General features: G+C 38.9%; 1 protein-coding gene across 1 annotated transcript in view; it reads right to left on the bottom strand.

Moving 5' to 3' along the window:
* Positions 1-20,196, bottom strand: part of tmc3 (transmembrane channel like 3) — a 42,272-nt gene extending 22,076 nt beyond the window's left edge. The window contains exons 1-12 of the mRNA XM_005742888.1: positions 20,075-20,196; positions 17,607-17,753; positions 11,525-11,600; positions 10,635-10,716; positions 9,654-9,760; positions 6,394-6,492; positions 5,919-6,061; positions 5,347-5,494; positions 5,198-5,241; positions 3,627-3,774; positions 2,521-2,630; positions 1,982-2,060 (exon numbers count right to left, since the gene is read on the bottom strand). Coding sequence (XP_005742945.1) covers positions 1,982-2,060; positions 2,521-2,630; positions 3,627-3,774; positions 5,198-5,241; positions 5,347-5,494; positions 5,919-6,061; positions 6,394-6,492; positions 9,654-9,760; positions 10,635-10,716; positions 11,525-11,600; positions 17,607-17,753; positions 20,075-20,196 — 1,305 coding nt within the window. The remainder of the gene's footprint in view (positions 1-1,981; positions 2,061-2,520; positions 2,631-3,626; positions 3,775-5,197; positions 5,242-5,346; positions 5,495-5,918; positions 6,062-6,393; positions 6,493-9,653; positions 9,761-10,634; positions 10,717-11,524; positions 11,601-17,606; positions 17,754-20,074) is intronic.
* Between the last annotated feature and the right edge of the window lie 7,554 nt (positions 20,197-27,750).

Raw genomic sequence — 27,750 nt, 5'->3', positions numbered from 1 at the left:
GGAACCGGATGTAAGTCCCAAAAAACTGAATTGTAGAACTGAAACTGAATGGTGAGAAGTGAATCTGAAATTATTCAAGAACTAAATTTTTAAAGGATAAAATGCAGTTTCAAAGCAAATGAATTCAATTTCAAAATATAAAATTCAATTTCAATTTAGTGATGATCCTTTTCAAACCAATAAATTGAATTTCAAATTAGGCTAATTCAAATTCAGTTTTTAAAAACATTTATTCAAGTTACAATTCAGATTCAATCCGAGCAATTCAAATTCAAATTTAACTTATTCAACTTCAGTTTCTGATGGCACAGATTTCAGCCCGTAGAGATGCCCTCTCTCAAAGTGAAGCTGAAAAACCTGTTCGTGCATTTATCACTTCTAGGCTGGACTACTGTAATTTGTTATGTCAGGATGTCCTAAAAACTCCCTGAAAAGCCTTCAGTCGCTCTATTCCACAGCATGTCTTTTGTTCCGTCTTCTCTCTCTCACCCCAACCAGTCACGGCAGATGTCCCCGCCAAACACTGAAGCATATTAAACTTCACACCACTAAACAGACCCAGCTTTGGTATCAAAACTGAATTGTATGTGCAGAAGATTTTAAAAGTTATACACAACTGAAGGGAAATCTGGATTTATTTAGTATCAATTTTCCATAGCATCTACACAAACTCTAAAACATGTAAGTTGGTTTTTTGACTGCTTATAATTTAATGTAAAAGCTTTAAAAGCATCACTAACTCGTTACACATCTGAAACTGTAGAATTTTGACATTTTAGATTCTTGTTAATATTTTTGCTACAGGATATTTGAGTGAGATAAAAACAATTACATTTGAGTTTATTCCTTGACTGCATTCCTTGGACCATCCTTTTCAAAAAATATTCTAGAACCACCAATGCGCAATGAATCTTGGGATAGAGTGGGCCACCAAGGTTCCGCCTCATGGATCCTTCAGATCCCGGGAAAACAGTCTTCTTCGCATTGCTGTGACATAATCAGCCTTCAAATGTGGCCTTTGAAGGATGCAACCCCTGAATTTAGACGTCTAAAATGTAGGACTGAGCATTGTAGCATATTAGCTTATTTAGCCTACACAATTAGCATTAGCATTAGTATAAAGATAGTAGAAAATAATTCCAAACTAGTTAGTTTATGTGCATAAAAAGTAAACAGAATACCTGGACACATTTTAAAGACACTGAAGATAGAATGAACTGTGTTTACCTTCTTAAAGTCTCAACTTTGGCTTTAAAATGTAGCAAAGTAATACCACTGGAATAGTGCTAGTTGTTAGCATAACAAGTTTACCAGTTATTTTCTGTCCAATGTGTTGCTCATGTCAACATTAAAATAACCTACATACTGAATTTTCTCTTGAATGATATGTATCTCAGTTTAACTGTTTAAAGCCATATGTATTGTATTTGATGAGATTTTGTGAGTTAGGGACTTTTACATCAGTGATATTTCTCCCCTTAACAATCAATTCCACACTATATTTTTAAATAATAAATTGCAACAAAAAATAAATAAAATGCCTGAGTCACAATACAGATTTAAACTCATATTAATATTCATCAATATTCGCCTCTGTCAGTGCGCCCCAGGGCAGCTGTGGCTACAATGTAGCTGCCATCACCAGTGTGTGAATGTGTGCGTGAATGGGTGGATGACTGGATGTGTAAAGCGCTTTGGGGTCCTTAGGGACTAGTAAAGCACTATATAAATACAGGCCATTTACCATTTACTTTTTTAATTTCATCAGAAGGTCCACTAAATACTGCATTTTCAAAACGTGATTTTTGTAGCAATTCTTCCATGGTTAAATATTTGGTAACTTGTTTGTGCTATTTTCTAGTAACTGTGGCAAAATGAATGACCAGCAAATTAAATTATTAATCTTATATTATTTTCTAAATAGTGTTCAAATTTGAAACTAGATAACTAATTCTTAACTGGGGCTGGTTAACATACTCACAGCAGAGCTCATACTGTTGACTTTATCAAGGAGAGCAATGATGAGACTGTAGAGATTCCCAAGGTATAAGACAAGGACCCTGTAAATTGATGAGCATTGTAAGACCTTTCAGTTATTATATAAATACTGCTCCAATGAGGGCTCTCATCAGATCTTGATGAATGAAATAGTCAAAGTAAAAATTGTTACTGACAAACATTGTATAATTTGTTGAGAACAAAACAACCTAACCCACAAACCAAACTAACTTTGGTTAGTAGAAACTATATTATTAATACCAGTTACCCATAAAATCACCACAAACTTTAAAAAACCATAAAACCAGTTTTTGTACTACTTAGGTTTTAAATTAAAGACTTTAAAAACATGCAGGGCCTGAGTAAGTTGCAACTCGTATCACTTGTCACATAACTAACCAAAGTTAAGGGAAAATTTTAACTTAGATTTTTTGGCATAAAAGTGTAAGGGTTCCATTCATTTTCTGAATAGTATAGTATGCCATTATTGTGTCATTATAGGCTGTGGTTAGACAATGGTACCTGGCCAACTGGAATCGCAGTGAGGTTCGTGGGTGGTACATCTCCAGCTGAGCCACCAGTTCAAAAGCAGATGGAGCAATCATGGTGATGAGAGAAACCACTACACTCACCTGGAAAGTAGATGGATACATAAGTAACTGATGGGTAGTTGGTAGTTGGAGAAAAGTTTGTTATTTTAACTGAAATGCATGTAACAAATATGTCTCATTGTTTCTAACAATTTCAGTGATTTCCGAGGGTCCTAATTAATTGATTCATTGATTAATTCATTCATTGAATGTTTATAATAACTGAACATGCTCATTAGGTGCAGTTTTCAGTTATGCGTGTGTGGCAAGAAATTCGGCTATAAGCATCCAAGTGGCAGTGGCAGTGTACTTTTCACCACTACATCAGTCACTTTAGTGACATAATGCTTGGATACAGCTGCTTGCCCATGAAAACCTATGAAGCTCTATGCAATGTTCTTGAGCTCTGATGGCCACTACATCCCACAGTATCCGCTGACCCCGCTTTGCAATTTTCCGTGCCTTTTTCAGTCACTTCCAGTGTGGCATAATGCCACTAGCGGTTGACTGCGGAGTATTTGATGGTTGCACGGTACTGCAATGCCCTCTCACTGAGCTCCTGAGAAAGAACGATTATTTCACAAATGTTTGTATAAGCAGTCTGCATGCCTCTACAACTGTGACCATGAAAGTGATTGGAACACCTGAATTCAATAATTTGGATGAATGAGTAAATTCTTTGGGCAACAATGTGTGTTATAAAAAACAGGTCAAAAGATGTAGGCATGTAGCAGTTTTACAGCTTCTGTTGAGAAAAAGAAATTCTGTATGTGTGTATGCACACAGAGTACACATGTACGTGTGTTGCACAGTTGATCAGCATAGCTTACACATTTTGTTGTGAGAGTGAGCTGGTTGCTGTAAGGTGACTAAAGCTCTCTAAAACTGGCAGATGGATATATACATTTAGTAGTTGCCTTCCACTGGATCCATGTCAAGTCTCCACTTTCAGTGGTTCCTTAGAACTGTATTGTATATTGGATTATCCAATTAAAATAACTGATGATAAGGATGGTGACGTCCAGTCTGTTCCTGTACCTCATTCTTCTCCCATAGCGTCAGCTCCGGCTTCTCCTGCTCCAGTTTCTGAGAACGATCCACCACAAAGTAAATGATGTATATGCTCCCTGCTAAAGAGAGGAGCACCAGGATGTTGGCCAAGATCCGTAGACTGATCAGAACTGCACTGAGGGAAAACACAGTGTCATTGGCAATGATCAGTTAGAAAAGTGGATGTAATTGTGATGCACTATTCTTAGTAGACATCTGAAGTGTATGTTGGATGTTCTGAACAACATACACTTCAGATAAGGTGTCACTGCAGCCTCTTTTTGCTATTGCTGACTCTTTCATTATTTACATACATACATTACATTTACATTATTTACACTTTCAAAAGGACCACCTTCAGCCATGAGTCTGTCTGTAGGATTTTAGCCTCCCTATACCAACACTGCACCTAGAATATAAAATGTCAAGGATTTGGACATGTATAGATTTTAAACATTAGAAAATCTTTGGGTTTAATCAACTCAGACTTCTGCCTAAAGTAAAGTATTGTAGCTCAGTGTCGCCAATGATTTACATGTCACTGCCATTTTCAGTTTCAGGAGATTCACTTGTTTTTCAAGGAATTGTGGCTACTTAAAGGTCTGTATCCATCCATCTCCTGCCATTTATCCAAGCACAGCAGTCTAAGCAGAATTTACCTCCCCTTCCCCAGCCACCTCATCGTTATCTTCTGAGATAATCTAAGAAACATAATCTCTTCAAGTCAAGTCAAGTCAAGTCAAGTTGGCTTTATTGTCACTTCAACCATATACAGATAGTACACAGTGAAGTGAAACAACGTTCCTCCAGGACCAAGGTGCTACATGCAACATAAATTTACAACATAAATTAACAGAAAACACTAAACTAGCTAACTAAGAGGCCTAGTTAGCTGGCTAGCAGAGACAAGACAGACTGACCTAACATAAATTACAACATAAATAACAAAAACTAACTATCTAACTATCTAAGGAAGACTTTTTTTTTGTTAACAGACAGCAGACAACAAAGTGCACGTGCAAATGTGCAAACAAGAGCAACAAAGTGACAGTGTGACAAAAAAACACAACGTAACATAATAATGTTTTATGATGATGAGTTGAGGTAGTGGAGGAACAGTAAACATTCCTTAGTGTAGCAGCAAAAGGCATCTTTCAGCATGCCTTGAGCCTAGCCTGAGGTACCTGCCCATCTTACAATGCTGTGATTGCAGCCATTCACCAAATCAATGGTTTTTGATCAATGTCATGAATATTTGCATATTAATGATCATGAAACTGACCTCATAGCCCATTGTTCATTCTGTGGGCTGGTTTCAGTCATTATGCACTAAATGTACTGTTTATAAGGTTGGGGAAACCTGCAGTCAGCTGAGGCTGAAAAAGTCACTTGGCTGAGTGACGAAACGCTTCTGCATTGAACGCTACGTCCAGATGAACAGAAGCAACTTCTTGGGGTAGTAAATAAACAGTCACTCACCTATAGCTTCAATAGACTGAGCTGCAGGAAGCTGGACAAACAGAAAACATACAAAACAATGCTCACAAACAAGCACTTACAGACTGGTATCCTTCTTCTTTTCTTGCTCCTCGACAATGGCTTCCTGTGCAGAAAAATATTGATAGTCACTTGTGTTTAGGTCATAATTTAAATATCTTGTTCTTAAAAAAAAATTAATTGCACAGTTCAAGTTACATTCTTCTCTGACCCTGATGTTGTTAACAATGGCAGCTCCTTTGCTCTCTGCAGCCTCTGGGTTTCCTATCAGGTAATCCCAGGCACAGAACACTCTCCAGCAGAAAGTGAAGCTTTCATCAGAAGCACTGGCCAGGCTCAGGCGTGAATTCTTTGCCATTCTGCAGAAATATTATTTTTCAGGGCATGTTATCAGACGATATATTTTGCACATCTTGTTTTTTATTTTAATAATAACAGTCCTTCACCATCAGTGAAGCATTAACAGCAACAGGGAGAAGAGAACAATGTGATGCCTTGTGCGATGTTATGCTGGGAAACATTGGGTCCTGACCTTTTTATTTTATATTAAGTTGCTGATTATTAAATGTTGCAAAGATTGGAAATTATGCTAAACATTACTCCATGTTATTGTGAAATGTTATAGATTCAGTAGGGATAAGTAAAGATTAGATTAACTTTTAACTCTTTTTTCCCAGTTTTTCCCCAAGTTTTAACAAACTTGAAATCATTCTAAGACATCACATTGCTAACCCATCAGATAATCATAGCATCAGTATAAGTTTTAAAGAGCATAATGATTACTTTCGCAACAGAATGATGAAACTGTAGGCAAAGACAGCCATTCCAACCAGGAAGTAGGCAAGGGGTAATCGGTACCCTGCACTGCCGATTTTTCTCACCCTGCCATAGTAACCATAGAATAACACAGAGTACTGGAGGTAGCCCTGTGAAGAATCAAAGACAACACATTTTCACAAACACACATGGCAATGCACACAAAGAGATAAAAATGGTGAAAATGAAAACAGTAAAGGAAATCAGTTGGAGCATGATCATTAGTATCCATTAGATGAAATGTTTATATAGGGATGAAAGAATTATGTCTTTACTTGCTCAGTCCTATATTCTAACTCTAATGCAACTTTTGGACTGGAAGAGGTTTCGATCGGTTTTATCTTAATTGGTCAGAAAGGGAGTAAAATAATGTTTAAATAATGTTCTAGTCTATCTGTAAGTAATGTGCTATTGATAGAACAGTAAAAAGAAAGAAGCTTGCCCCAAGAGACCAGATGGTGTCCAGGTCCTGGGCTGAAGCCAGGTGTTCCTTGGGAATAGTTTTACTTCTTGTTGTTCCAAATGGTGCTCCAGCCAGCAGCTAGTGCACACAAACATAGTTCAGTGCACTGTAATTGTAATAAATAAAATGCATTTCAGTCATGTTATCTACAGGTGACCATATCTATTTGGTGGTATGACTCTTCTGGGACTTCCCCTTCCTCCATCCAGAGCCAGAGAGAAATAGCAAGACTTGACGATTCGTACAAGGACATCAGTTTCGCTGACAGCTGAGCTGATATTAAGATCGCCTACTGATCTGCAGCTGGACTTTGTAACATTATGCTTGATTTTTTTAGTCCATGCCTCCTGGTTACGGTTTTGCTAGGTTTAGGCACATGGCAGCGTTAGTGTTAGGTAAAGATCAGTGCAAGGTTACAGAAACTCTGTTGTGATTTTTAAAATTTAAAAAAAACTTGGTGTTACTGTTGGATTTTTGATAACCCTTTCATCCCTCCATCCATCTACCTGCATAACAAGATCATTTAATACAATATAATAGCCCTTTATTGACATTGTACATGTACAACCTAACTGTTGGTGCTCCACAACAACTGTGCAGGTGTGAAGCATAAATAGTAAGACAGCAGGGATAAAAAGACATGAGAAATATATACAATAGAAGAACAGGTTGCAAAGGACTTGGTCTGAGTAGCCTCTGAGTGTGAGTGGCCCGAGTGATGAGGTTTACTTAGACAGTTGTTCAGGTGTTAACAATACAAATGGCCTAGCAATGTCAAAGCATCCCAAATGGAAAAGATATACAGTATATAAATCTTTTGTATCTGTCTTGTGTGAAACTTGTATGAAAAGCATACAAGAGTAAAAACAGATATAAGATCCCTTGAAAAATTATATAATGAAACTTGTATGTTTTGGATACTTACTAAAACAATGTGTGAAAGCAATGAGAAAGTGGCCACTTTCATGAGTAATCACATATAACTTTTTACTATTTCTTTTCCATATGGGATGTGAGGGGTTGTAGATCTGCCTTTTGGAATGAGCTTAAAGATCGTCACCCAGAAGCTTTGTGAGTATTATTATTTTCAAAAATCAACCAACTAGCATGTTAATGATTTAAAGGTAGTACCGTAGAAACAAAGAACACAATTTGAAGCACAGTGCGCCATATTAGACTGAACTCTTGCAGTGTCCCCACAGTCAAATACGGAGGTAGAAACATTGTTACCAACAAGGGTTTCTCCACCATGTTTTCCCTGGGGATCAAATACTTATTTCAGTTGGCCATGCAAGTCAATTTCTAACTTTTAGCCAATATGTTTTCTACTGGGGGTTTTTTGATTAAAATTAAATGTTTGTTTTTTGGAGGATGTTAATTTCTTTATAAGTGAGCAAACCTACAGCTTCAGCAGCACAGGCTCAAACAAGCCTGTGTTCCACTGTGTGCAGTACATTGAACAATTGAACATTGAACATTGACTGAGGAGCACTGTAAATGTTTTTGAGAGTGTGTTATTAAAGAAAGACAGTGATAACTCCGGTGGACTGACCCTACATTCAAACTCTGTTGAATAATTGGTAAATGGACTGGTTCTTTAATACTCTATGTCAAACTTGCCTCATTCACACAAACACAGTTTTTCTGTACTCTTTCTATGCTAGTGATTTCTATTTAACATTAACATGCATTCATGCTCCAATGGATGCATTAGAGAGCAACATGGGTTTAGTGTCTTGCCCAAGGACATTTGACAAGAAGAGCTCAAACTACCAAGCTTCTGATTAGTAAGTGGCCTGCTCTGCTACCTGAGCTACGGCCACCCACTCAATTCCCAGTACAATACAGAAACATGAAAATGAGAACCTATAATGTTTGATAGCGAACAATATTATTCACTAAGCAAGGTGAGATAAAGGTGAGACGTGCAAATAGGAACAGCAGAGTGGTAATTCCAACAAGCCATGAAGTGAGAAAGAAGAAAAATGGAGGATCAAGATATGCAGTGGGAATGACATTGTAAGTTATGTCTGAGAAAATTGCTTGTGTCTGCATGTCAGTGTTAGATATATATCCAGGTGCACCCCCATCCCACTATTACTGTCCGTGCCTTGCCTTGCAAATATTCTATAATCTGTACTAAAGGACAAATCAACAATATATTTACTGGGGTAAAAATTAAATACAAAACTCATCATTGACCATTTGTGTAGGTTTTATTATTTAAGATATTTAACATTTAAATTTAAAAGAAAAGAAAGGGACAGGATATGTGCTGAAAGAGTCCTGCAAGAAAATATTGTCAAACAGTACAGTACAACAAATACCTGAGGAAAACTAAGCGCTTAAATACACTCAAGGTAATTAGGGAGAGGGGAGGAAGCTGGGGAAGACAAGACACAGGTGGATAAAAGATCAAATCTAGCTAACGAGAGAAGGGCAAGCAAAACTAAAGACAATGCACACAACATTAGCATGGTAACAAATGAAAACAGGACGTAACTAAACACAGGACACAAGAATGCAAACTTGATATGGAGAACACAGATGGGCAGAAAACATCCAACTATGAAAACAAAATACAACCTGAAAATATCATGGACCCCCCCGAAAAAACAAACAAACAACAAAACAACAACAAAAAAACCCAGAAATTAAGGCTAGAATATGAAAATCCAAACAAGAATAAAGAGGGATATGCAGAGGGTATAATAATAAGTGCAGGGTCAAAGACCCCAGATCATCTGACAGATGACAGTCGATCCAGCCCGAACTATATGCTTTATCAAAAATGGATCTTTTTTGGTGGTTTTGGTGCAGACTCGTCAAACTCTGGACTTAAATGTAACTGATATCTGTAAAGAAGAGTGGAGCAAATTCCAGCAGGATCTGAAAGACTCATTGCCAGTTAAACTCAACATTTTCACAGCACCGTATGAGAAATAGAAGTTAACACGCATTTATGAATAGAAAATTACTATCATAGATATCTCTAAGAGTCATAAATCTTGCAATGAGTCTGAATTAGTTGGCGCCAATGAGTGCAATTCATCTATGACATCTCTCTGTCCAGCAGGGGACTTAACTTAGCTGCTGCTAAGTGGTTGTATTAGGATTATATTCCTGTATAAAAGCAAGGTTGTCAAGTGCCTGTGTAGTTTTGCAGCTGGATTACCATTCTAAAGAAACTAGAACTTTCTAGTCCATCCATCCATATATGGTATGAGAGATTTTCTGACCTCTGGTAGGACAATGAAGGCTCCAGTCATGATGGTGAGAACAATGTTGATCCCAAACAACCAGCGGAGGAAGATAAAGTAGGAGGCCACGCCTGACCCAAAGTGACCTCAGCAAGTCAGAGGAAACATCAAAATAAGACTGACTAATACGTTGCACATAGTTCACACACAAACACTGCTGTAGGTGTACACCACTGACAGTAATGCATTTTAATGGTGCTGTTTGATCAAAAAGCTTGGTGGTTTCTTTCAAAGCTTAATCTAACGTAATAATAAACACAGCTCACCGAATAAACTTTTCACATTCTTGGTGCCTGGAAGCAAACACTATTTGGTACATTAATGACAAAGAAATAAAAAAGATTTTTTGAGAAAAATATGTCAAATTAGGCAGTTGTACTGGGCCAGCTTACTGTGGTGGCCTAATACGCCATAACACGACTCCTCTCCGGACAACCATCCAAGCATATAACACTTTGGATATAACAGTCTGTTGGACTGTGTTCTGCTGTACCACAAATTTGAATAGCTTAAACACGTAACCAGCAGTATCCTTGGATGTGTTGTGCCGTTGTTCTTGATATGCATTTAAATCAGTGTGTTATTTTCTCTTGAATGGCCCCAGTTCACAACAACGTCTCTTCAAAGTCCATATGCTTATGGTAATGTGTTGATTCTGAGCTAAAATCACAAATATTTCTTTGTTGCTAAATCCAGTTATTAAAAAATGTAATAAGGCCATCTAATGTTTGAATATATCACAGCAAAGCCGATGTGGAAAGCAATGAGTTTCCTTGATGAAAAGATGCTATTTTCAAAGTTATTTCTAGCAAATTTCCCATTTTCTGTCCTGTTGAACTTCATGAGTGATTTCTTATCCCCCCCCCCCCACACACACACACCCTGCTCCTTTGTTCTTTTCTTTTTAGCCAGCAGATGTAGGAAACACGTTTTCATGAACAAAGAAAACAGATAACTCACTTTCAATTTTCTTGATCCTGACTTCCCAAGGAATGAACAGCACCACAATGTTGTAAAGCAAACGGGAAAGTTTCTTCAGCAGCTGCAGGAGAGAATCAAGCTGAGAAACACTGACAGAGGTTTAACAAAAAACTACTTCTACCATTGTTTCTGTGATGAAAAGCTCTCAGTAAAGTCTAAAATTATAACAGCAATTACATTTTTTATTTATTGTGTGTTGATGAACTGTCTAATTTCCAATTTTCAGCATATAATAAAGTAGCAGACACCGGAGATCTGAAACAGTGTGGCTGTATCATTTTTAGAGTGCTGAAAGATAAGAAACACAACTAAGCTGTTAATTGTTAATCATGAGAAGGTCAGCTGGGCCATTGATTCTGATTTTCAATTAACCGTGAGCCAAACTGTAGAACTGATACCTGATCGTCAGACTGCTCACTGAAAGTCAATTTATTCTAATGGGTGGGAAGCAGCCCAAACATTGAATTAACTGCGCCGTAACATGGGCTATAAATTCACTTGTGCTGCTCCATGGATTATTGCAGCACAACTATCTTTCTCACTGTCTGACTTAATCTTTTTGCAAATACGAATAAAGAGTTATACACATGTGTGTTCAGCCCACAGAGGAGAAGAGCCTTGAAAGATCAAAACTCAGCAGCCTTTATATAAGAAATCAAACACAATTTACTGTTTTGGCTGTAATCATCAGGCCACTGCAGTGCAGAGAAATAAAACTGCCCTGAAATAGCACTTTATCCTGTTGTGGACAAGATCTATAATGCACTATAAATACATTAAGCAATCTGTTTCTCCAATCTCCAGTCCAGCAGGATTAGATTGTTAGTGCAAAAAAAAAAAGTCAGTGGATGAAAGGCTGGTGGACGTACATCAGCTCCTGCGGTCTGGTAACCTCTGGTTCTGGTTAGTCGGCCCTCATATCTCAGAACAATCTCTCTGGCCTGCCTGGGAATCACACAGATAAAGTCCACCAAGTACATTTATTTATTTAAACAGAAAAAGATCTTTCCATTCAGTTACTTGCATTTTTACAAATGAAAATTTTGTGAATACTTACGCAGTACACATAATCAAGTGCAATCAAGTAATCAATAACCAAGTGAGCATAACTCTAAATTAAATGAAATCTTAATTAAATGTTCTTGAAGTAGCCCCAACATTTTCGATATATAAATATTATTTCTCTGATTCCAGTAATCAAACCTGTTTTTGTTATGGCACAAGGAACAACTAGGAAGCCACTGAGTACTGAGTATGTGAATTGTATAATAATTTACAGACTTTCAAGGCTCAAAAAAGAAACTACGGCTTTACAATAAATGCATGTTCATTTACAGGGCTGAAGAACAACTCGTGTCTGGAAATGTGGGTAAAAAGCACAAATTTGTGGTGTGAAATAAATTGTTCTTGCAGTGGAAATAATTACACTCACCCTGAGATTAAAGGGGGTTTGAAACTGCACGCTAGCATCCCATCCCTGATGATGGTAATAAAACCTCTGCGGTAATAGCAAACTGCCCATATAAAACCTGTTATTCATGGCACACACTCAGCACATCTCAGGAGCTCTCTATCTACTCCCTCTGTCTCTCTGTGGCTCAGCTTGTTCTCTGTTAGTAGTCTCCTTGGACTCAGTCAGTCGATACTATTTGTTGATACTATCAAAAAAATTACATTTCCTTATGCAAAAAGATATAATTGGTGAAGGTAAAATTAAATGTGTCCCTCATATATGCTCTTTGTGTACAGTGATGTGAAAACCCTCCCACCTTCCTTTAGTTCCAAGGTTTTATGTACAAGGAAATAATTAAAAAATAATCTGGTATTTACCACATTCTAAAATTACAGTGTAACGTGCCATGTAATTGCATGACATATCACCCTGTGTACTTGTTTCAGCCAGCTTAAAACAGGCTTATCTGTTTCCTGTCACTGGCAGTACTTTCCTCTCCCTTTGTCACCACATTGTTGCCCTACTCTGTGTCAAAACCTAGCTGCTGTGTTGTTTGAGTACTTACCTGTCTGGCCAAGTCTCTCACACACTCTCAGTTGCAAACTGTTCTAGAGGCTTTGACATTGCAAAGCTGGCCCTGTGGAAAAAGTGATATCCTGACTCGTGAAAGAATTGTAGTAAACATTTTTGCTGGAGTCATTCTTGAAATTGTTCATTAAGCCCTGTAGAACCTTTCTCAGCTGCATCTGAGTCCTCTGAAACTTTGACAGTTCTGTAGTAGATTTGCTGGTGTGCTTGGGATCATTGTCCCAATTGCACCATTACACAATTTTGGCCTAGCTTTGCAACAGATGCCCTTATATTTGACTTTAGAATGCTTTTGTATTATTTGCTTGCTTTAATATGCACTATATTGCCAAAAGTATTCACTGACACATCAAAGTGACTTTAAGTGTTCCAATCCATTGTTGTTGATCAATGGTCATGAGAATTTGCATAATTATGACTGAGGAACTGACCTCCCAGCCCATTGTTCCTTCAGTGGGCTGGTTTCAGTCATTATGCAAATGTTCTGTTTATAAGATTGGAAACCTGCAGTCAGCTGAGACTGAAGACGTCACCTGGATGAGTGATGAAACGTTTCTCCCACAAAACGCTACGTCCAGATGAACAGGATCAACTTTTGGAGTGTTCCAATCCATCTTCCATTTCAATTCAATTTTATTTATACAGCACCAAATCACAACAGTGCCTCAAGATGCTTTATACTGTGAGGTAGACCCTACAAAAATACATACAGAGAAAAACCCAACAATCATATGACCCCCTATGAGCAAGCACTTTGGCGACAGTGGAAAAAAACTCCCTTTTAACAGGGAGGAAGCGCTGGCAGTAACAGGCTCAGAGGGGCGGGGCCATCTGCTGCGACCGGTTGGGGAGAGAGAAGGAAAACAGGATGAAAGACATGCTGTGGAAGAGAGACAGAGGTTAATAACAAGTGTGATTCAGTGCAGAGAGGTCTGTTAACACATACCCACATAGCAAAATTGGTATGGCCCAGATCAGGTTTACCAGAGGTAATCCACACATGGGCCAGCACAAGGCCAGTTGCAGACACATTGATGGTCCTGTGCTGGCCCATGTGTGGATTATCTCTGGTAAACCTGATCTGGGCCACCAAAGGGCCGTCATTCTTTGTGGTATGTGGGCCATGTGTAAGTTGTGTGCAGCCACGGGCCAGTTGCAGACACACTGCTGGCCAGATGTCAGCCTAATGTGTAACCTAATCAAGCCATGTAATAACAACATGTGCCGGAACATAATAGTGCAAAAGTAACATGACGAAACTCTCTTCAGACAGTGAATGCACTGATTCTTATATAGCACTTTTCTACTCTCCCGGATTACTCAAAGTGCTCTATACAACATGCCACATTCACCCAATCGCACACTTTCTCTAGACTGAGTGCTTCCTAACTATTTTCATACACAGACTCGCAGATTGGAGAAGCCAGGGATCGAACCACTAACCGATCAGTCGGCAACCTGCTCTACCTCCTGAGTTACAGCCAGCCACTGGCAAAGATGAGTAAAACCTCACTAGGTTTTGGATAAAGTGTACACTCACAAACCTGTCAAATCTGCATTTGAAACGTTGGCTACCATAGCAATATCATATTGCAACATGGCATTTGGGTCTTCTGACTGAAACAGAAAAATAGGAACATAAATAGTGCCATCATTACCAGACCTGGCCCACATTTACTTGGCATACACCCTGCCATGACACTAATCAGTCAGAAGTGCCAGTTTCTGATACCAGATCCAGGGAAGACCTGTTTTCTATGAGCCTGGGCCACATAAATCAAACCACAATCGGGCCAGATGTGGCATGCCATCACATAAACAGTGGCGTCATTACTAGACCTGGCCCATATCTGGATGACATACGTCTTATCATGCCAGAAGTAAACCAGCAGTGCCGGCTTGATACCAGATCCGGGCCAGACCTGCTTGCTATGTGGGTAGTGAGTGAGAAAGGTGACTGAAAAGGAAATACTCAATGCATCATGGGAATCCCCGGCAGCCTACGCCTATTGCAGCATAACTAAGGGAGGATTTATGGTCACCTGGTCCATATACCAGATTTTCAGGGCCGAATACACTGACCTCAGTTTTATCTGAATTAAGAAGCAGAAAGTTAGCGGCCATCTGGGTCTTTATGTCTTTAAGACATTCCTGCAGTTTAACTAATTGGTGTGTGTTATCTGGCTTCATGGACAGATAGAGTTGGGTGTCATCTGCATAGCAGTGAAAATGTTTGCTATGGATGCATTGAACTATCTTACGGCCATACCATCCTGATGGTATGGCCGATGGCGCCCGATCTCATCTGATCTCGGCATCTTCCATGGCTACAGCTGTTTAAAATCAAGCACCTAGGCTGCTACTAATGCTTCTGTGAAAGAATGATTCATTCTCATGAGCTCACTGAATTCCAATGTGGTACTATGATAGGATGCCACCTGTGCAACAAGTCCACTTGTGAAATGTCCTTGCTGGGTATTAAAACAAAGTGGGAATGATTGGGAACGATAGCAACTCAGCCACAAAGTGGTGGGGTATATAAATTACAGAGTGTGGTCAAGAGATGCTGAGATGCATAGTGCACAGAGGTTGCCAGGTTTCTGCAGAGTCTAATGCTACAGACATCCAAACTTCATGGCCTTCAGATTAGCTCAAGAATAGTTTGCAGACAGCCTCATGGAATGGGTTTCCATGCCCACTACAGCCAAGCCTTACATCACCAAGTGAAGTGCAAAGCATTGGATGCATTGGACTCCAGAACAGTGGAGATGTGTTCTCTGGAGTTAAGAATCATGCTTCTCCATCTCCATCAGTTTGGACTTGGCATTTGCAAGGAGAACAGTACTTGTTTGACTGCATTATGCCAAGAGTAAAGTTTGGTTGAGCAGGGATTACGATGTGAGCTTGTTTTTCAGAAAGTAACTCTTAATGCTTTAGCATACCAAGACATTTTGGACAATTTCATGCTCTCAACTTTGTGGGAAAAGCTTGAGGATGGCCCCTCCAGTTCCAAATTGACTGCACACCAGTGCACAAAGTAAGGTCCAGAGACTGGACCCTGCTGTGAACCAAGCCTTGTGGTCCAACACTTGTGTCTCACCTCACTAATATGCTTCTGAAAGAATGGTCCGAATTCACACAAACACACTCCTGAACCTTGTGGAAAGCCTTCCCAGAAGAGTTCAAGTTGTTATAGCTATAAAGGCAACACCATATTAAACCCTATGGCTTAAGAATAGGATGTCACTCAAGTTCATATGCATGTGAAGATAGATGAGTGAATATTTTTGACAATAAAGTGTAGTGCTTTTCTAGTCCTACTAATCAAATAAAAAGTGCTATACAACAAATCAGATTTGATCTCCAAAAGTTGGTTCTGTTCATCTGGACGCAGCGTTTTCTGTGGGAGAAACGTTTCGTGCAAATGTACTGTTTCTAAGATCGGGGAGTGATGAAACGTTTCTCCCACAAAATGCTACGTCCAGATGAACAGAACCAACCTTTGGAGATTTACTTACCTGGGTGATTGAGAATGCATCAAGATGAAATCAGATTTGAATTATACATCCATTGATATTGACTGATTTTATACACTTCAAGCACTTCATCTACCAAAAGTTAATGGCCAATTTAAAATTACAAATAACAATTATACTGCAAAGCTAGAGTACCCAGAGTTAAATGAAATGATTCTTATATAGCACTTTTCCACTCTCCCAGAGCACTCAAGCCGTTTTATATATGCCTCATTCACCTATTCATACAAGCGTTTTCTTCTAGGATTAAGGGCTTTTTATCTACCAATTACACACATTCATACTCCAGTGCATCAGAGAGAGCTTGGAGTTAGCCCAAGGATATTTGGAATGGAGACTGGATCAGCCAGGGATCCAACCACCAAGCTTCTGATCAGTAGATGACCTGCTCTACCTCTAGATTGTTGGATCAGCCAGGTGACGTGCTTGGCCTCAATTCGTTCTGTCTGCCTATTCATCTTACCCTGGAATAATCATTGTTTCTGTGCAGAGCTCTCCCTGTGTCTGGAACCAGTAAACACTAAGAGACTGTGAGTGTGAGCCTTAGGACCGCCTGCAAAACCTCAGCACATCAGTAACAGTGCCATTTATTTTTATTATTTTAAGTAAATAAGGCTGTGTGGGTCTATCCTCCTCCCAGCTTATAACAGAAATCTCCATATAGAAAGGTGCATTTTAGGTTTTTATATTTTATGCACAGTTTTCCAATAATACAGTTTTATTTGTGGCGAGGTGTTTTAATGATGTTTTATTGCTTCTTTTTGTTAAGAAATGGTTTGAAAAATTCCTCCACAGCTGGTCGTTGTGTGCTAATAATAAATAATTTTTGCAATATAGCAAATATCAATTTAACTACAGAAGAAATAATATTTTACAATTCTTCAGCCAGGAAGGAGGCCAGAAATGTGAAGATGTCCGTGTAGTGTGCAGATAGGCAGCATAAATGTTGTGTTTTAATCTGATCCAATTTATCTTACTTACTAAACAGTGCTAGTTATCCTATGGAAGCTGCACTTAGTTTTTCGCACACTGCTTCTGAACTTTGGCTGAATTTTTCTGAAATAAGTGCTGTTGTTTGTGTGCGTATGATAATGCAAGGTGGCCATCTCTGTTCGCCATTCTGTAAAAGCATGCCACTCTTGTATGTAATATCAGAAACACTTTTGAATGTAATGCAGTCCTCTTCAAACCATACATATGTATGTATGTTAGTGACAGATAAAAGAATATTTAATTATTCATATGTCTGCAGTATGAGCATATATCTAGGAACCTATATATATATGGTATATATACCATATACACAGTACACAGAGAATAAGAAAAGCAACAGAGTAGCAGTCTACACAGAGATCCCAATCAAATGATGGTTACTTTAGGACTTTGAGTTTGCGCCTCATTGGCCAGGGCCTAGTCCGAATATTGGCGATGATCTCCTTCTGGTACTGAATGTTTTGGAACATCTCCTCTGGATCATTGCTGTCCACCCTCTCATCTACTTTGTCTTCTTCATCTGAGGAGCTACAGAATAGGACACACGGGCAAAGGGAAATATGGTTCTGTGTTACTCTGTTACAAAGGACGGATCTAAGAGGTTTCAGAGTGGAAAAAAAACATGGCTGCAATGTCTCTACTTTGAGATAATATTTTTCATTTGATGTGTCATATTAATCTATATTTCCAGTCAGGCTCACTTTATACAACCCCCGTTACAAAAATTGTTGGGAGGCTGTGTAAAATGTGAATAAAAGCAAATAATTTGAAAATGTCATAAAGTGAGAACATTTTTAAATGGAGCAAATGTAACATATAAAGGAAAGTTGTGACAGGGATACATCTATAGTTGTGTAGTATTTGCATTTTTTTAACGACATTCCCTAAACACCTGGGAACTTATGAGACCACGTGCTGGACTTTTGGGAGAGGAATGTTGTCCTATTCTTGTTTCAAAACTAATTCTAGCTGCTGAACAAGTTATAGCTAAGTCGTTTAGGAAACTCCCCAGACCACTGAGAACTTGTGGTCAATCCTCAAGAAGCAAGCAGACAGAGAAAATCCCACTAATTCTGACAAACTCCACGCATTAATTTTTCAAGAATGGGTTGCTATCAGACAGGAAGTTGATTGGCAGCATGTCAGGGTGAATTGCAGATGTGAAGCAGCAAATTTTAGAAAACCCAATACTTGTGTCACACTCAGATTTTCCAGCCACAACTGTACTTTTCAGCACGGATGGTGGTTTTCAAAATATGCAAGATATGCAAGCTGCCAATTCAATAAGAACTAATGAACCCCGAACAATCACAAATGGTAATTTTGGGCCCAAGAAAACCAAGAACCACCAGGTAAACACCCCCCTCTCCAGCCCACACAGAAGAGGCCCGAGCCACCCCAGACACAACCCCCAGGGGACCAGGTCAGAAGCCATGCCACGGACAGAGACAAATACACATAATGACATGCATAAAGACACACCAACCCACTAATGGATGTGCATGAGAACTGAGCGATGGACAGATCACAATCCTGTTTTTCAATTATGAATCATTCTTTTGCACATGTAGGTATTTCTAAGTTCAGTTGATTGGGTTACAATCTTGCCTCTATGATGGACTGCTGATATTCAAGAAATCGCTGATTTCATATTTTGAAAAAGGTTCTTGGAATTCATTTTTTTTTAGCCATTGCTCCCATCTCTTTTTGTTTCTGCCATTTATTAAAGCTTGATGAGGCAGCAGCCTCATGGCATTTCATATGTTTGGTTACTTTGAGCCATATGAGGCCAAGTTAGAAGCACCGGGAATGAGATTTAGCAGCTCTAAGTCTTGGTTGTCGCTGGTATTCTTGTACTTATGTTTATGTTTTCTGTATGTTGAGATATCTAAACTTATTTTAATGTGATTATTGAATTAAACTGAAACTGTGAAGTAGGTCGCAAGTAAATTATTCAGTTGCTGTTATTTCTATTTATTAATTTTTATTTTACTGAATTTTTTCCTAAACAAAAAACACCCTTGTCGATGGTGAATGCAGAAGCAGTACATTGATTTTCCACAAAGGAGAGATTTCATATGCAGAAAACTATCTGACAAAAACTATGACCAATATGATTGTCAGATGCAGTACTTACAGCTTACAAATAGTGTATCTCCAGTGGTTTTCTACCATTAGATAGCCCATTAATACAAATGCATTTGCTATGTTGTTAATTGTTGTAGTAAATTTGTAGTTCACTTTTAATAAGAAAGCATTGAAGAAGACAGCTGTTTGCTGTATCTCCAAAAGGAGTGAATCTAATTGTTCTGTGTGTAAACACTTATGGTAATAAATGAGTAACATAAATTATTTTAGCTGAAATATGGAATGCAAAAGTCATGACTGAATATATCCCCATTACAGAAGAACAGCTCGATGCAAGCATTTCTATACACAAACAATATTCACTGTCACAACGCTATTATGCAAATATGCATTACAATCAATAAGGGATGTCAAATGATGGTATTTTTCCATATATCATTCATGCAGTACATTTCAAACATCAAACAAAAACTCATCTGTATGCTCTCTGTACCTCTTTGTGTTTGCTTTCCAGGAGCCAGACTCTTTAGTAATATTAATTAATGAGCCAAGCAAAACAAATGTATTTGTAGAGGAATGTAAAAATCTTTGCAGTTTTCCCTTATTGACATCATTTAAAAATGAGAAATTTTGTAACTAACAGGAAATTTGAAGCTCTGAAAGAGCAGCTATAAACAGATAGACAGAGAGATCCGAGCAGCGAGGAGTTCCACAAGTGCTGATAGTAGTAAGAGTGAAGAAAGAACAGAGAGTAGACTCACCCCTCCTGGTGGTCCTGGTAGGCAGAATAAATCCTCCTGGAGGTTTTCCTGATACTCTTGTGTCTCCTGGCTGCAGACAGAGACCTGCTGCTCCCATCTAGAGACTCAGACACTGTACTCATGCTGTCTCTACTCAGAGAATGTGCACGATTGTGTGTGAATAATCTGTGTTTGTGTGTGTATCAGGGTGAGAGCTCTACTTGAGCACCTGTGCTGTCTGCTGCTCTGGCTCGACACTACAGCAGTACAGGCTGAAACTCACTCACTCAGCTGGCCAGTCACAGTCTACACTGACTGCTTAAAGGGACAGTAACAGAGAGATGTGAATACTCTCACCAAACATATACCAGCTTTCTGCTGATCAACAATTTCTGAAATGGTTCTTAATTTGACATATGTTCAAAATTCTGATTCATTTGTTTTATTACTACTATATAATATAATAACAAATATATAGTTATAATCAATCTATGTCTGTGAATTGCAGTACTTCTTGATTGCTGATCAACTATAAAGTTAATTGCTCATTATTTTTATTCTTGGAAAGAAAAGAACGTTGTTTTAACTCCTCCCCTTTAAGGCAACATTCTTCTGATTGGTTGCCCGTCAGAATCTAAATGCTTGAACAGTAACCAGGTGTTTGCTGCTGTGTTCGCAGCAGGACATCCTGTTCCATGGCAAAAATGAGAAATGCAGACCTGTAAGTGGTTTGAAAAAATCTGTGTATCACAGGCCTTGAAGCTAACTGGAGTTTTGCATTACTGTAAGGTGCCAGCACAGTCTCAGGAGCACGGAGGAGATTCCAGGACACAGGCATACTCTTGGAGAACCAGACAGGTCTGTAGATGGTTGTTAAGCCATCATCAATAAAGGTATCTGTTCCATTGTGCAAGAAGAAACAGGATGAGGACTGCTAGAGCTCTACAAATGACTTTGAACAGGCCTCTGGTATGAATGCCTCTGACCAAACAGAGAAACAGAAAAAACTGTGGGTGAGCCAAGCAAGAGGGTAGCCTGAGGGTCTGACATCCTATGTGTAAGAGTATACCGAATCCAGACCCACACCAGACTAGAGATGGCACGATACCACTTTTTTATGTCCGATACCGATACGAATATGAATCCGACAGAGATAGTGTTTTAATCAACAAAACTGTTTTTTAAATATCTTGCTGCATTTTGTATAAGTTCATACTCAAGTTTAAAACAACAACTACACTAAAGCTATTCTGTTATACCTGTATGTAAAAAAAAATATTTCATAGTTCAGCAATACTGATCAATCTAATAAACTTAAACCTGCACCATCCTCCCTATTCTGGTATTTTAAAGAGTACTTAGCATAAATATTAAGCAACCTAACTAATAGGGTTCCAACTCCCAGCAACAACAAAAATAAATAAATAAAAAATAGGGAACCACCCCTCACGCTCCACCTCATGATGCTTAATCAACGTAATCAACCTTAATTTGATGCAGTGTGAAAAAAAAATGCACAGAAATCAATAATTTTTCAAGAAATATTAAATAGATTCAACATCTTTCTTCAACAAAATTGCAGACTGCACAGATGGTACCTTCCCAAAGGAAAAAGTACTATAGCTTACTAGGGTATATTAGACTTAATAGTTACTATATACAGTAATGGACTTCTATTCATTTTACATCAAATTAAAACTTTGGGTGTCAGATAATTATTTATTAAAAGCTCGACATTTTAAATGAGAATAAGAAAGAAAAGTATGTCTTTGTGCCCCCTTTTCCCTGTTCATGCCCTATCGGCCCCCCTGGCTAAACTTTGCTAGATCCGCCCCTGCACAGTTACCAGCGTCAGCTACGTAGAAAAAGATCCTGGAGTAGAAAGTAATAATAAATAAATTCTAACAACAGCTGATCAAGCTTAAACGTGCTGCTGTTGTTCAGCCGCTGGTTTCCTCTTTCTGGTGCAAAGTGGGCCAAAAGCAAACTAGAGACACGGACTCGCGACAGAAAAGCCGATCAGCTGATCGTTAAGCAGTTTCATGATTGAAGTAGCAGCAGGAGAGGCAGTCGCTCCATATATCGCTTGTTAAGCTTAACGCAGGAATGCTTTACTAACATTCAGAGATGGACTTACACACTTGCTTTACTTCTCTCGGGATAACTTTGTCGGAGATGAAATGCCGGGTTGCTAGCGAAGCTCCACATGCTATCCAGACCACCACAGGTCCCGCATGCCACAGCCGCTCTATCACGTGATGCATACTGCTCCGACGTGCTAACGTTCTGAGGTGAGTTACGGCGTGTTGCAAGTTTTGTGAGGTGCTTTCGTGATATTTAATGGATCGGATTACATTTTTTATTTTTCTCCGATATCCGATCCAGTAATTTAGGTCAGTATCGGACCGATACCGATACGTAATATCGGATCGGTCCATCTCTACACCAGACTGTTGGTATTTGACATGTGTTTATAAGGATGCACTCCAATCATGATTTTGATGCATGACAGTGAGTAAGTCTTCTTTTCTGTTCTCGGTTGTGTGAAAAAAACATACCATCTTTAAATTGCAGGTTATTATACAAATCAGGACATCATAAAAATAATCAGATCTTTAGCGTGTCCTAAAGGTTTGCCAGCTAGATGAACAGTAACACATGACATATTAAACTAAGTACACCCATACTGTTACCTTAGGAATCAAGAGGGTATGCAGCAGCCAGGTGCTGGTTTTTAAACATACTTGATTAATTGATCATCACCAGATGGCACTCTTCTTCTCTATACAACATGCCCCATTCACCTATTCACATCCATTCATACAAGCAGTTTTTTCAATGCTTTCCATCTAACATTCACACACATTCACATTTTGGATGCATCAGAGATCAACTTGACATTAGTATTTTCCCCAAGGATATTTGGCATGCAGATGGGAGGAGCCAAGGATTGAACCCTACCCTTCTGATTAGTAGATGACCTGCTCCAACATGTGAGCTACAGAACTCCCTTTGAGACTGCTTCTCAAAGGGAGGCCCAGTCAAAGAGCAGACCTAAGCCTAACTGAACTGCACTCATCAGACCTTAGGAGAGCTGAGCATAAATAAACTTAAGTAAAGCTGTAAAGAAGAGTGGCCCTAAGTTCATCCACAATGATGTAAAAAACTGATCAAATCATACATGACTACTTAAAGTGACTTCAAGTTCTTTCTACTAAACTAGAAAGAATATAAAATGTTACAACTAAGTTAGTCCACTTTATTTCTTTTTATCATGAGTTAGTTCTTATATATCACTTTTTCACTTAGGTACTCAAAGCACTTCACAACATGCCTCATTGAAAGGAGCACTTTTTAAAGGAGTTTTCTGTCCAACTTGGGGTCCTATATCTTTCCCAAGGACACTTTGGCATGCAAACTGGGCAGCTACCGATCCAATCACAGGGAAAGGAAAAAATTTAACTTAGGCGTTTCTCTTGGCTTTAATTGACCCAAGCAGTGGATTAACTTTTACACTCGTATCCAATTTTTTTGAACAGCAGTAATAAAGTAATTTGCTTCATTTTCAGTTGGCTCCTCGTTCTAGCAGATGTCTTGTTTAATTACTGACTCTAACTAGACACTGTGGAGTATTTTAGAACAGTGTGACACTCTCACTGAGGACAGATTGCAGTTTCTAAGCACAGAAAAAAAAAACTTGCGTATACAACTTAATCAGATTTTGTGAAAACTGTGAGAATGTACTATTGCACCAGCCTTTCTGCCTGTCTTACAAAAAAATGTAGTGTTTCATTACAGTGTGCAGATGTCACCATGAAGGTTTGTTACACGCACAGACATATACATAGACACTACCAATCGAAAGAACACCCCGATTTGTCCAGTTATTTATTGCAATTCAAGTCATTCAAGTACATTCAAGGTAGGTGAACTGCTAGAGGTTAAAAAAAGGTAAGGTTAACCAAAACTGAAACATAATATATATTTCAGAATTATACAAACAGGCCTTTTTCAGGGAACAAAACATGGGTTAACAATTTAAAGCTCTTCTGCAGCAATGGCGGTTCATGAAGCTTTGAAAGCTGGTGTTAGTAATTCCTACAGGTGTTCCAACTTTTCTGGATTAATTACAACCCCCTCTGTCCGTATAAAAGCAGTGTTGGAATACACTGTGGTACCATACCCTCGTCAGCATCAATTGAACAGTATTGTACTGCAGAAAGTAGTGTGTTGCTACAAAAATGGCGAGAAAAAGGCAATTAACAATGGAATTTCTTGATAACAGACAATCATAACACCTAAAAATGTAGATCTTTCCTACAGAGAAATTTCAAAGAAAGTCAAGGTGTCATTGAGTACAGTTTCCTTCACCATCAAAAGGCACTCAGAAACAAAGCCACAACTGAATCAGAGGACAAGTTTCTGAGAGTTAACAGCTTGTGTGATCGGCGGCTCACAAGGACAACAGCTTCAAGCACAGCTTAATAGTGGTCGTAGTAAGAAAGTCTCAGTTTCAACTGTAAAGAGAAGACTTCAAGCTGCAGGTTTGACAGGACAAGTTGCAGCAAGAAAGCCATCGCTAAGACTTCAGAATAAGACAGAGGCTTGCCTGGGCATGAAACACCACCATTGGACTACTGAAGACTGGAAGAAGGTATTATGGGCTCATCAATCAAAATTTGAAATCTTCAGTTCATCACGTAGGATCTTTGTACGCCATCAAGTAGGTGAAAGGATGGTTCCACAGTGTGTGCCATCAACCGTCAAATGTGGAGGAGGATGTGTGATGGTTTTGCTAGATGTTTTGCTGTTTTGCTAGATCCAGGGTCGGTGACTTATACAGAGTGAGAGGCACCCTGAACCAAAACAGCTACGACAGCATTCTGCAGCACCGTGCAGGACCCTCTGGTGTGTGTCTACAGCAAGAAGACCCAAAACACAAGTCCAAGCTATGCCAGAACTACCTCAGGAAAAAAGAAAAAGATGGTGAGCTTGAAAACATGGAGTGGCAGCACAGTCTCCAGACTTATCAGAAATAAATGATGGCCAAACCTAATGCAAACTGGATGGAATGGCTTGACACTGAAGGATGCTGTGGTAGCCTTGCTGGTTCAGTGTGCCTACAATTTTGAACAAGTCTCCAAAAGTGTCACCAGCAAAGCACCCCCACACCATCACACCTTCTCCATGCTTCACAGTGTGGTTCGTAGCTCTTCCGTGATTAAAGGTTAGTGGATTTGCTTCTCTTGATTTTGAGAAGCTCATGACCGTATGAGGGTTGTGAAAACAAAAAAAAGAGCAAAACAAAGACGGGAACACTATTTTGTGTGGGTTGTTGTGTGTTGGTTTTTGTGGTGTGATGTGCGGCTGACAGCCGAGAGCTGCAGCCAGAATAAATAAAATGGCTTTAACACCAAATCTGTGGTCCCGCTGTGTCTCAGTCATACCACAGTATTATTTTAGGGTCGACAATATAAAGCGCCTTGAGGTTACTCTGCTTGGCTGTTGATGTGAATGGTTGTCTGTATCTCTGTGTTAGCTCTGTGTTTTATTTTTCAAAGAAATAACACATACATTATGAGAACAATACATGAGTCTGTTAGCTTGTGTAAAAAGGATTAACTAGGTATGGTGCAGCCATATTATCGTTTAAAAACACTCCTCTAATATGGATAATGAATAAATATCATAATTCTTGATCACAAAGCTTTTTCTGTAGAAATTACCATGTCTGCATGAGGACCTGCTTAGAGATACTAACATCTGTGTCCTTTGCTGAGAATTAGAAGTCATCCAAGCGATCACACTCATGAGTCCCATCAGCTGTAAATTATATGAGTTCTCCTTACTGCTGTATAAGCACCCCGAGTCCAGTCTTAGTATTTGATGTTCTCCAGATATTTTAATGTTTACCTCTGCAGAGATCATGACGTTTTAAAGATTAAACTGATTAATCACCTCTACAGTAAACAATCCAATTTAACCTGAGCTCAGTCCTCCTGAGAGGAGAACGATCATTTCAAAGTGTATTTTCCTTGTGAAAATGATACGATGAGAGCATTGCTCACAAGTTTGTTTGAGGCTATTTTTTCTGAATTTCCAAAATAGAACAGGAGGATCATGCTGACCAATGGAAATCAGATTTAATCCGCTGCAGTTTTTTGTTCTGTTATGAGCTGAAAGGAAATGTGGCAAACAATTTAAAACCTATATATTACTCACATCTGCTCAAAGGTTTGGAGTTATGTTAAATAGTCTGTTTTTAAAAGAAAAACACATTTGTTTTCATTTGATAGAGGACAAAACTGATCAGAAATATTGAAAATGATGATTAATGATAAACAGAATCATCAATTATAAATCCTTGATGTTGTGTAATGTGATTCAAGTTTAAAATGTTAACGACTAATCGCTGTCTGAAAAAGGCACAAACATTAATTCATCAGAGCCAAAACGTTCATATCAGTGTTTTGGGGAAAAAAAATGTCAAAAACTAAGATTAATGATGCCACTGGAGAAAATAACAGAGACTGCTTGACTACCACAGTACTTGCCAATGAGTCAAGTACTAACCAGGTACCAACTACTAAATCGCTGTTTGCTTGGGGATGAAATTTTACTACAATTAAGGTAAAACTACAATAAAAATTGGGTACTGTTCATTTCTTTGTAGAAGAGTAGTCTTTCTAAATGAACTCCATTGTGGTGCTAAAGTGTGGTTAGCGGCTCAGCTGCAGATTGAGAAAATCACAGTATAGTGGATTTTCTATACGTAAACCCAGAGAAAAACTTTTTAAATATTTCAGCTTTTATTTTGATGGTCAAATATATAACTGGGCCTTGTGTTTGAGCATCCATCCATCCATCCATCCATCCATTTTCTTCCGCTTATCCGGGGCCGTGTTGCGGGGGCAGCAGCCCAAGCAGAAAAGCCCAGACCTCCCTCTCCCCAGCCACCTCTTCCAGTTTATCGGGGGGAACACCAAGGCTTTCCCAGGCCAGCCGAGAGATATAATCTCTCCAGCGTGTCCTGGGTCTGCCCCGGTGGGACATGCCCGGAAAACCTCGCTCAGGAGGCGCCCAGGGGGCATCCTTGTCAGATGCCCAAACCACCTCAACTGGCTCCTTTCGATGTGGAGCAGCAGCGGCTCTACTCTGAGCCCCTCCCGAACAGCCAAACTTCTCACCTTCTCACCTCAAGGTCAAGATGATCATTAAGGACCATATTCTCCTAAACCCAGCCTCTCTAACACAGTGCCATACCTAGTCAAAAGTATGGTAAAGATACAGATATTATATATGAAATGTAGTTATTAATAAAATATATTTAATAAAAACCAAGGCTGAAATGAATTCAGTTTATTATTATTATTATTTTCTCTGTAGGGTCTGTGTCTATAAAGGCCCTGAATGCTGTAATGTATACAATAAATGATGTGGAAATCATTTTCACAGAGTTCATAAAGTTATATTATTAAATCCCTGCTGATATTTTGGCTGATGTTTACATTTTCAGTGGATTTCTGTGTGTAGGTTTCTTTGTTGACAACAACTTGGCCTTCTCTGGGAGATAAGGACACACTTCTTTTACTCCAGTTACACCGAATGACTTAACTAAAGTAATAGGTCAAATTAAATCTTCATCGTGCTCCTTAGATATATTACCTCCCTGTCCTGTCTGGGACTCTCACCAGCAT

This window comes from Pundamilia nyererei, unplaced genomic scaffold (genome assembly GCF_000239375.1).
Source record: "Pundamilia nyererei isolate P.nyererei 1_Seehausen unplaced genomic scaffold, PunNye1.0 scaffold00124, whole genome shotgun sequence".
Taxonomy (NCBI): Eukaryota; Metazoa; Chordata; class Actinopteri; order Cichliformes; family Cichlidae; genus Pundamilia; species Pundamilia nyererei.
The sequence above is the reverse complement of the archived record's forward strand: the minus strand, read 5'-3'. Positions and strand labels throughout refer to the sequence as shown.